Here is a 10,414-nt window from a genome sequence, read left to right as displayed (position 1 = left end):
TGTAAATCTGCAAAAGCTGCTGCAAAATGAATAAATTTATGTGGCTGTAATTTGCAAAAAAAAATTGGAAAATTGATACTAACATCTTTGAATGAAAGTCGATTCCAAAGTCAAAGAAGATGTGAAAGAAGAACCAATGCATATAATTGTATAGTACATGTATATCATACTCTGAAGGTTTAGTCATTAATTTTGCTGAACCTTCACAACTACATAGATTTCATAATGAAGGCAATGTTTTTTGACAAAGTTCAATTTCTTTTTAACCGTAATTACTTAATACTCACATCAGTTTTACAGTCCGCAGAGGATGTCATCCACATAATCGAATCAAGATGGCCTAGGCTTACAGTGTTACCAAATATCTATTCTATACACAAACAAGAAAACCATCAGTGATAAAATCATTATGCAATCTATGATTTCAATTTTGAACCAACCTGTGGGTATCATAGCCATTTCCATGGCCATCATCATAAACATCCCTTCTCCTGATGTTACAGATCTGGAAACTGCATCAACAGTGCTACAAGGTACGAAATACTCCTTCCCAAGGACATCAGTGGGCAGTGCCAGGTAGCCATCTCCTTTTGTCACACCGTAGACCACAATCTCGTCATCGGCTGTGACGGACACGGCCCAGTTCCCCTTCTGACTGCCACTCATCTCCACGCCGCTAGGGGGCAGCTGCACTTCTGTCACCTTGTAGATTGCAGAATGTTCATAGTACACAATGGTAAAACATCATGCAATAAATGCAATAAATAAGATGTTGTGAAAAATACATAAAGTAATCCATGGGCATCACGATGTTGCAACATACTTTTTTTTGCCGCCTAAGGCCATGTTGATTTGTTTATATGGATGACATCCGCGCTCGCATCAATTTTCGGCCGTTTCCAAAAAAAAAAAAGTTTTCGACCACACAGTAAATTGTGCAAAGCAGCTGTAAAATGAGCACATATATGCCGTAGATTGAAAAACAAGTATCAGAAAACAGATAACTAATGCCGTAGAATGCCAAAATAAATCTAAAGTGAAAGAATAAGATGTGAAAGGACAGAAAGAAAAAAAAATCTATTGTTGGTAGGGGTAGGTACCAGTACAGAAAATTCAGGTATAGGTCCCGTTGAGGTCTAGAGGATCAGGTCCGGACCTGAACCTGGACCTGATTGTCTGGGGAAACTTGAGAATTGGCAATACTGAAAACAATGGTAATTGGTCAATTTAGCTACAAAGAAATCTGTTTGGTGGATTATCCGACTCCCACTGGCGTTTTAAGATCCCATCTTCATGTAATCAAGGCTAACTGTCTCTGTACCTTTGACTGTAGAAACTTGGTACAAATGAGTATAAACTCAAGTCGACTTCGCTCTTGACTTCTTGGCCCGGCAAGACCCCAAACACCTGCCGATATAGTGTGTCCATTTTCTAATTGGCGAAACCTGAGCTGTTCCACTGATTTTTTTCAGGTCTGTTTTTTTTCGGATCGGTCCTCGTCCAAGAAGAAAAAAACATTTTGCACCCGTGCGATGTACTGGTCCCTACAATTAATTGTTGGTATACCATACTATGTGTTGTTTACATTTTGTATGTTCAACCTTCCTTGCCACTTATTATAGATTTCATACTGAAGGCAACTTTTTTTTTTGCCAAACTTTTTTTTTATTCGCTCGCTCGCATCAGTTTTGGAGTTCCCAGAGGATGTCATCCATATAATCAAATCAACATGGCCTAACATGCTAATAAAACAAGTAAAGTACAAAGAACTCTTGCCACTTAACGTACAAAGTATGTACAAAGTAAATCTCTTATCGAATAACATACAAAGTACTCAAGTACCCATCTTACAGCCTTACATACAAAGTATGAACATTACAAAGTACTCTTGCCACCTACAAATGTAAGGTACAATGTAGAACAGGGTACTCGTCTTACTGCCTAAGGTACAAAGTACTTACTGCCAAACATACAACTTGTAGTACTTAAGTGTGGTACACTCTTGCCACCTGTAGTACAAACTTTCAAGTACTAATACTAAGAGTACCGATCATATAGCCAAACATACATTGTACATTGTGCAAAGTACTACGTAAAAAAAGTACAGTGCACTCTCGCCACCCAAAGTACAAACTTTCATTTTTTCAAGTACTAGACTAAGTTTACCCAATTTACCATCTAATATACAAGGTACTACTAGCTCTTGTCGCCTAATAAGTACTACGCTACTTGCCACCTAGTTTGAATCTTACCTGACTAGACGTAACGCTGATGGATGATCTGAAACTCGTGGCGGGCACAGTCACGGTGACGCGGGTTGAGGTGGCACGGGTACCAGTGATGTACAGTCTCGGCACCTCCCCGTCACGTTGGGAGTTCTCCGTGAATGCCAGGATAAACTCAGTTCCTCTGTGGTCACGGACGGGTCCAGTTTCTTGGGAAAAACACACATTCACATAACATTTCTGAAGTCGACATGTGACTATACATCTGACAGATTGACCGAGAGAAGATATAATGCTAGACAAGTTTATCTTTATTCGTGGGGTAGCCTACCTATATATGTGTTGTTTTTAAAAACTGTTAATAAGTAGATCAATTTCTTCGATATCTGTAGATACATGACAAATTTTATAAAAATTGATTATGTTTTTGTGATGAATTCTTTGTATGTCCGTCCGCATTTTCCCAAAGCTGCCTAGGCAGATGCAATGACTTGTCTCATCGTCAATAAAGTCAAAGTCAAAGTACATACTTAGGGATATCAAGTCGACATACTGTGGTTTCAAACTGCAACATGTTGAAAATATGGCAAAAATCAAACCACAATCTGTCAACTTGATATCCCTAAATACCCTATGTCTAAAAACAATATAGGTTACAACACAGATATACGTTTTGTACCTGGTGAACTAGCATCATATACATTTTGTGTGAATTAATGACGTAATCGGTAACTGCATTGCTTGAGATTTCATCTACATTTGATATCATTAATTCCATGCTTGTGCATAAAAAATTATGTGCCAGTTTTACGAAATCTATATTGGCCCAAAAATAAAAGCATAACCCCTGTTGATGTCAAAATGGCAAACGAAAAAACAATATATTTCACATCCCTATTACAGAGAGCAATATAATCATTGACCACAATGACAAAAACAATCACTGGATCCTTTCAAACATGACTAAATGAACTACGCATTGCTGTGTGTCATACAAAACAAGACATATATTTTCGTGATTTACTTACCGGTCGTGACGTAGATGACCATGCGGTCGGCACTCCCAACAGTGGATTCAACTTTGAGGAGAGAACCAAATAAGTCCTTAGTTACAGCCAACAAGATGTATAGATATGACCTTTATGTGAATATGTTGCCATAAAACAATGATGCTATTGCTATTGCTATGAATTGAACCCAAAAGTTTCAAAATGTACCTGTTAAATCATCAAACTATATTTGAGTCGCTAGTAATCTTTCAATTTAGTGCATTGCCCATTACCAGTAAGGCCACAGCAACTAATTATACAACTACAACTACAATGTACAATCAGAGCTACCACATGATACATGTTCCCATTTTGGTACTTTCTCATCATGCTCACTGTCTCCGGAGGATGAGGAGGAATTTTCGGGGTTATTTTTTTTCAAAATCAGGCTAATATAAATGGGTGTGCTGATGGTCGATAAGGCGTCAGAAGGATGACGGCTGAGACACAACGATTACCGGTTTCGACCTTTTAATCAAAAGCCTTCATCAGAATGACAAGAGAGTGGTACCCCAAGACCGTGGATATGGTGGATGTATATTGATGACATCTTCGCAGTCTGAACCAGATCAGAGGAAGAATTAAAGTCCTTCATCCAGGACCTTAACGAAGCCCACAGGACAATCAAGTTCACAGTGGAAACATCTAAAACCTCGATCAACTTCCTAGACGTCACAGTCATCATTTCGGAGGGGGAAATTACAACAGATCTCTACACCGAACCGACAGACAAGCACCAGTACGTAGTACTCAGAAACTCTGCCCACCCCAAACACTGCAAGCAGTGGATTCCTTACGGTCAGTTCCTACGTCTAAGACGCATCTGCTCAAGTACACCCAGATTCAAGGAAAAAGGCTGCAGAATTCCGGGAACACTTCCAGCAAAGGGGCTATGAAGAAGCCCTACTGGACGACGCCATCACGCGTGCACAAGAACGCCCCCGGGAAGAAACACTGAAAGAAAAGAGGCCGACAGCACCACAAGAACGTACGGTCCTGGTCATCACATACGGTCCACACCTTCCGCCACTACAAACCATCATCAGAAAATACTGGCACATTCTCCAACTTTTCACAAGAACCAAGGAAATATTCAAAGATTCACCACTGTTTGCCTATCGCCGCAACAAAAACATAAAGGATCTCCTAGTAAGAGCCCAGATCCCGAAGGAGAACAAGAACTTCCTGAAAAAAATTCAATCCTTCGGGTTCTTTCCCTAGCGGAAAAAACAAGTGCTCCACTTGTACTCATGTCAAGAAGATCAACTACTTCGTAAGCCACCGCACGGGCAAGCGTCACATCATCAGGGACCACATCAATTGCCAATGAAAGCAAAAACATAATCTTATTCAATGCAAGAAATGCGGGCTACAATATGTCGGCAAGACCAAACAAACGTTGGCCAATAGACTGAATGGCCATCGTTCATCCATCAACAAGAAGAAGGACACTCCGGTCTCAGCCCACTTCAACCTCACAGACCACAGCATTGCAGACCTTCAAGTCCTTGGCGTCGAAAAAATTATAATGCTACACAGGAAATGAAGACACCACAAGACAACGCTGCTTACAACGGGAATCCTACTGGATTGCCAGCTAAGGACATTACATCCAGAAGGCCTGAACCAGGAGTCCTTAGAGATCACAAGGGTTTGAAGAGCAGCATCTCGTCGTGACCGTCACCCAATGAACACATAAATGGGTGTGCTGATGTCATCCATAAAATTTACTTGCTGTGGCCTAATGATAAAAGCAGCATGAATGGAATCGCATACCCTCATTCAGCTGACAGAGGAATGCTCTGTTGATGTTACAGTCTCTTGGGGTCCATAGTCCTGTTTGCATATAATATCCTACACAGCCATGGGCATCGCTACCCGGTGTACCGCCATGCCAGTTGGAATAGTCAGATGACGTCAGGGTTTGGCCATTCTCAAATACCCACTGGCCATCGCTGTTGGGATGAGTCAATCCAAGCCAACGACCCCCTACTACTACTTCTAGATCAGCGAGGAAAGTATTGGTGGCATCGTCCTTTGGCATGGCTAAAATGCCACCGTCTGCTGCACACCTCTGCTTTGCTTCATCACGTGGCTTAGTCCCCCTGAAGCTCTTGTAGCACACGCCATTAAAACGAACGTAGTCTGCCACCCTACAATCTGTTTAAAAAAATAAAACAAAAATTACTGTTTACCTCTTGGTGTTAACACGGGTAGGTGACAGCGACTTTTTAGTGCCTTGGTTGATTTTAACTGCAAAGTTTTAAAAATCCAGGGGCCCCGTCGTGCCCCAAAATAGCCCGGTACCAGGAGGGTGTCCCACGGGGCCAAGTTGGGACAAGCCCGTAAGTTAGTGCAGAACAACAGTGGGTAAATTACCCCGAGGTGGCCTTTTTCCAAAGGGGCCGTAGTATGTCTGTGTTTCTGCGCCAATAGGGAACACGTACGGTGACGACTCAAGGATGACAGTGAGCGCATAGTCAGGAGCACAATCTATTTGGCAACATCTAGATGGAACCCATAATGATGAACAACAGGACCCTACCACTAGTTGCATGGGGGTGGTCCAAACCTCTTATAACATTAACACTATACAATAGTGGCGTGATCTGTCTCTTCTTTCCCTTCTCTTTTCTTCCTTCTCTAACTCTCTGACTACTTAACAAAGGGTGAGTAAGAAGGTGTGGTAAAATGTCGTGTATAGGAAGTCTAAACTTGAATACTGTTGTCTTAACTTGCTACATATAAGGAACATGAGTTACCTAACTACAAAATATGTGTTACGTGAACAAGTAAACAAATATAACGGTAACAATAACTTGAATAGAGTTTGTTGAAGCCTTGCATTAGGTTCATTAGGTTCAAGAGGGTACGATGTCTCTTCGCCTGACAAGAAAGGACAAGTGCTAAGGACGTGGTTGAACACTTGCCGTCCTGCCTGTTGACATATGGGACAGATCTTCTTAGGTCCTCGTTTCCTCGGGTGTGATCTTGATGGACCCGGGGTAGAAAAGTGTGGAAGTTGAGTCAGTGTGGAACACCATATAGGTCCCGGATGTTGACTCGCCATGTGCGGACTTGCTATTCTGCCCTTTTTCCCGGTCGAAGTTCGAGCACGTTATTTACCTGAGTTGCGTGGCATCCAAGCTTCTTGGTGCGTGTGTGGGTTCTAGGATCCCACCGCTGCCACCACGCCAATAGGGAACACGTACGGTGACGACTCAAGGATGACAGTGAGCGCATAGTCAGGAGCACAATCTATTTGGCAACATCTAGATGGAACCCATAATGATGAACAACAGGACCCTACCACTAGTTGCATGGGGGTGGTCCAAACCTCTTATAACATTAACACTATACAATAGTGGCGCTGACATACACAGAAATGCAGACTGAGGTATAGTACAGGGCCCTTTTCGTTCCATACCATGTTCTGTTTTATGCTCATTTTTTTTCCTCCAGGAGGGATGCTACTTTGGTCCATTTATGAGCATGATAGTGATAGAACGAACCCCTTTTACCAATGGTTCAGCTCGACTGCCAGTCGTGTAGTGGGCATGGCACTGACTTCAGCTTGACATTGGTTGAATGACTTTTGAAAAATATCGCTGAGCCATAGGGAAAGCGTAGGGTCAGACCTAGATATAACGTTCCTTCATTTGCTCCACCTTCCTGGCCACTTAGATTCCACAATAAAGGCAACTTACTTTTTTGTATTTGGCTAAACTTTTTTTCACTTGCACGCTCACATCAGTTTTGGGAATCCCAGAGTATCCCAGAGACAACATACTAACTTAAATCAACATGGCCTAAGACCAAACTCGCGGTTAAGGCCGCATGTAGCCAGTCCCAAATGTGCAAATGAGATACTTATACATACATATAACAGTCACATGTGAACAAGCATTTTTTCACATAAGTACATGTAACTAATGTGTGAACCTAAAGACAAAGGTAAGCAGGTACATGTAGGTAGGTAGCTACATGTAAGTAGGTCACCACCTTCGCTCATCCTTCTTTATCGTCAGGCGAGGGTGATACATTGATTCTCTCATTACCAGTAAATAAAAGTGAAAGTGATGGAATCACTTACCCTGATTTAGCTGGCAGAGGAATGGTTTATTTTCAGTACAGGTTTTTGGGGCCCATTTTCTTGTCTCCCCATAAAATCCTGCACAGCCATGGGCGCTGATATCCGGTGTACCGGCACGCCAGTTGGAGAAGTCTGATGGTGTCAGGGTTTGACCATCCTCAAATACCCACTGGCCATCGCTGTTGGGATGAGTCAACCCAAGCCAACGACCCCCTACTACTTCTTCTAGATTAGCGAGGAAAGTATTGGTGGCATCGTCCTTCGGCATGGCTAAAATGCCCCCGTCTGCCGCACACGTCTGCTTTGCCTCATCCCATGTCACACGATCCCCAAAGCTCTTGTAGCAAATGCCATTAAAACGAACATAGCCTGCCACCATACAACCTGTTGAAAAAGCATACTATAATGTAGGATATTGGGGGTTTCTTTTACACAACCAGTAGAGTCATACCAGAGCTTCTGGTGTGCTGCTTCTATGGAAATGCCATCACCATTAATGACAGCCAAAAATGGACATTATCTTTTCCATCAATTGGTTAATGATATGTAAAAGGCATTTGTATCAAACATTACCGGTAACGTTAGTTAGGACAGTACACTTAACCTTTTTTTCTTCAATGATTCAGAGTTTGGGGCAACATCATTTAAGTATGTACCGACTAGTAGGGACATTAAAAAAGTAGGCAGCTTTCTTACACCAGTTAAATAGAAAATGCAGAAAGCATTGAACAATGATACTATTTGTTACAGTCATAATTGAAATACATTTTGTGACGCAAGGTGTTCTACAAGCAAAGAATCATTTCTTTTTTTTTAATACAAGCTGGAAAAACGTGACAAAAAGTGTGTATCAAGTCTGTAGACCTAAAACAAGTTTAAGAACTGGATAACGTACCACTACTCCAAGTGACGTAATTGGAGACAGTGGAGTAGAGAATAGCCGGGGCGTCACCGCTGGATGTCTGTTCCCACATTGTGCAAGTCCCAGCCTCGGCCACACTTAACCAACCACCAGCACTTTCACAGTCAGCATGGTTCCGACTGATGAAGAAACTCCTGAAGAAAAGAAACAAATATCGCATTATTTTTGCTGGCAAAGCAAGGGACCAGTGTCGCCGACCTAGTGACTATCTACGTGTCCCTCGTGCACCCAGTCCTTGAATGTGGCCATGTCCTCCTAGTAGGCTGTAGCAAGGACTAGTAGGCTGTAGCAAGGAACAGGAACGTGGAATGCAGAGAGTCCAACAGCGAGCTCTAAGGATTATCAGCCGAGCGGGCAGGCGCGATGTGCCCGACCTACCCACCCTCAAGTCACGACGCGACAGCTGTCAAACTCTTCAGGCAAATGTTGGATGTTGACCATCCCCTACATGACCTGGTCCCACCTTCCAGATCAACTGCCACGGAATACATGTACATGTACATGTATGTATTCAGTTTTCGAATATTGGATCTGTGTTCAAGTATGCCTAGTTAGTATTAATGCGTCTTTACCGAAACAGGCACCTCCGACGTGTACATGTATACATGTATGTGGGGCTTAGGCATGGGGAAGGACAGTCAAAGAAGTTGCAAACATTTTTAGCAGTAGTTTTTAATTTGCTTTGAAGAGGTCACCACCAAAGGCATGAACCATTTAAAAGTAAAATGCATTTTACTGTACCTTCGGCTGGATTCGGGGCTAGATTCATCCAGGATAGAAAATGTTTCTATCGCCTCTGTTTCCAGGTCGGTCCACGGTGACGAGATCAGGCGAGGCTTGGAGAACCAGCTGTACTTGTCCGTGTTTTGTCCATTGAAGACAAGTTTAACATGCGCAGACATGGACTCCAACACAACCATCACCTAATAACACAATTGTAGCAAGACATTTTAAGGCCTCATGCACACCTTAAAATGTACATGATTGCAATATGATGACAAATAGAACTTTATCCATACCTACAGTCTGTATATGTATATACTCCAAAGTGAAACTCAACTTGGGTTTGGTCAGAAAAAAAAAATACATATCATGCTTCAACATATTGTTTTCATGTTGAACAACACAAAGAGTTATTACAACAGGTGTCGATGCCATTAAGAGCAAGGGAAATACATGTGTATCACATCCTAAATTACATTCAATCAAATAAAGTATGATGTAAGAAAACAGTGTTTTCCTTCCGATCCAATTACTTCTGTCAAACTAGAAGTTACCATAAACAGTACAGAAAAACAGCCTACCTTTCTTGATATAATGAGAAAAGAAATAAACTGTTGCCCGACTCAAGAAATTTCACTTCCAAGAATTTCCAACCAAATCTTTCGGTTATCTTTGGCTGTCTTACCTAGGTGCTGTAAAACACATGCTTTTTTTGGACATATGATGTCAACACATCAAAGCTTGTCTGAAGTCCGCATCACCCCCTGTCTAGGTGGAGAGAACATTGACATGCCCTGATGTAGAGGGGACGGGGGCAGTACTGACTTCCGACAAACTTTGACCCAGTGCTGACGTCACACGTCTGAAAAAATCATCGGTCAGACAGCTGAAGACGACCGAGAGATTCGGTCGAAAATTCCAGAAAGTGAAGTTTCTTGAGTTGGGGATTCCGAACAGTTTATCATGTAATTTATACAGTATCAACTCAGATGAACTTCATGCTAGCTTACCTTTTTGATGCCAAGTGACGCCCATAGATCTACAAGGTTGCTTTTGTAATGGAGGACTGGGGTGTCAGAACTTGCATTCCAAGCATCATAGACTGTCTGTCCTGTGCCATGTACTGTTGCAAACACTTGTTGCCACTCAGATGCTGTAAATGCAAAAAAAAATGAATTGAAACATAAAGATTATCATTTTCATTCTATTTTGGGCAAAGAAGAAGCCAGGCCACAATCATAGGATGTTGCAGTAACTTCGTAATGATTCCATGAATTAGCCTAAGTTAAAGCCCCACTATGTAACATTAGAAATATTTTAGAAAGTCTAATTTCATGCAATTTCTTTACATAGTATTAGTTAGCTCAACCCTTTAGAATTGCATAGCAATATTCAATTCAAA

At 41.9% G+C, this 10,414-nt stretch overlaps 1 protein-coding gene across 1 annotated transcript in view; it reads right to left on the bottom strand.

The window, feature by feature from the left end:
• The window catches only part of LOC118427105, a 25,205-nt gene extending 15,048 nt beyond the window's left edge, over nt 1-10,157 (bottom strand). The window contains exons 1-7 of the mRNA XM_035836740.1: nt 10,023-10,157; nt 9,031-9,212; nt 8,263-8,423; nt 7,368-7,751; nt 3,254-3,304; nt 2,253-2,434; nt 441-702 (exon numbers count right to left, since the gene is read on the bottom strand). Of these exons, the coding sequence (XP_035692633.1) occupies nt 441-702; nt 2,253-2,434; nt 3,254-3,304; nt 7,368-7,751; nt 8,263-8,423; nt 9,031-9,209 (1,219 nt within the window). The 5' untranslated portion in view covers nt 9,210-9,212; nt 10,023-10,157. The remainder of the gene's footprint in view (nt 1-440; nt 703-2,252; nt 2,435-3,253; nt 3,305-7,367; nt 7,752-8,262; nt 8,424-9,030; nt 9,213-10,022) is intronic.
• Between the last annotated feature and the right edge of the window lie 257 nt (nt 10,158-10,414).

This window comes from Branchiostoma floridae, chromosome 12 (genome assembly GCF_000003815.2).
Source record: "Branchiostoma floridae strain S238N-H82 chromosome 12, Bfl_VNyyK, whole genome shotgun sequence".
In the NCBI taxonomy this organism is placed as follows: domain Eukaryota; kingdom Metazoa; phylum Chordata; class Leptocardii; order Amphioxiformes; family Branchiostomatidae; genus Branchiostoma; species Branchiostoma floridae.
This window is presented reverse-complemented; position numbering and strand designations above follow the sequence as displayed.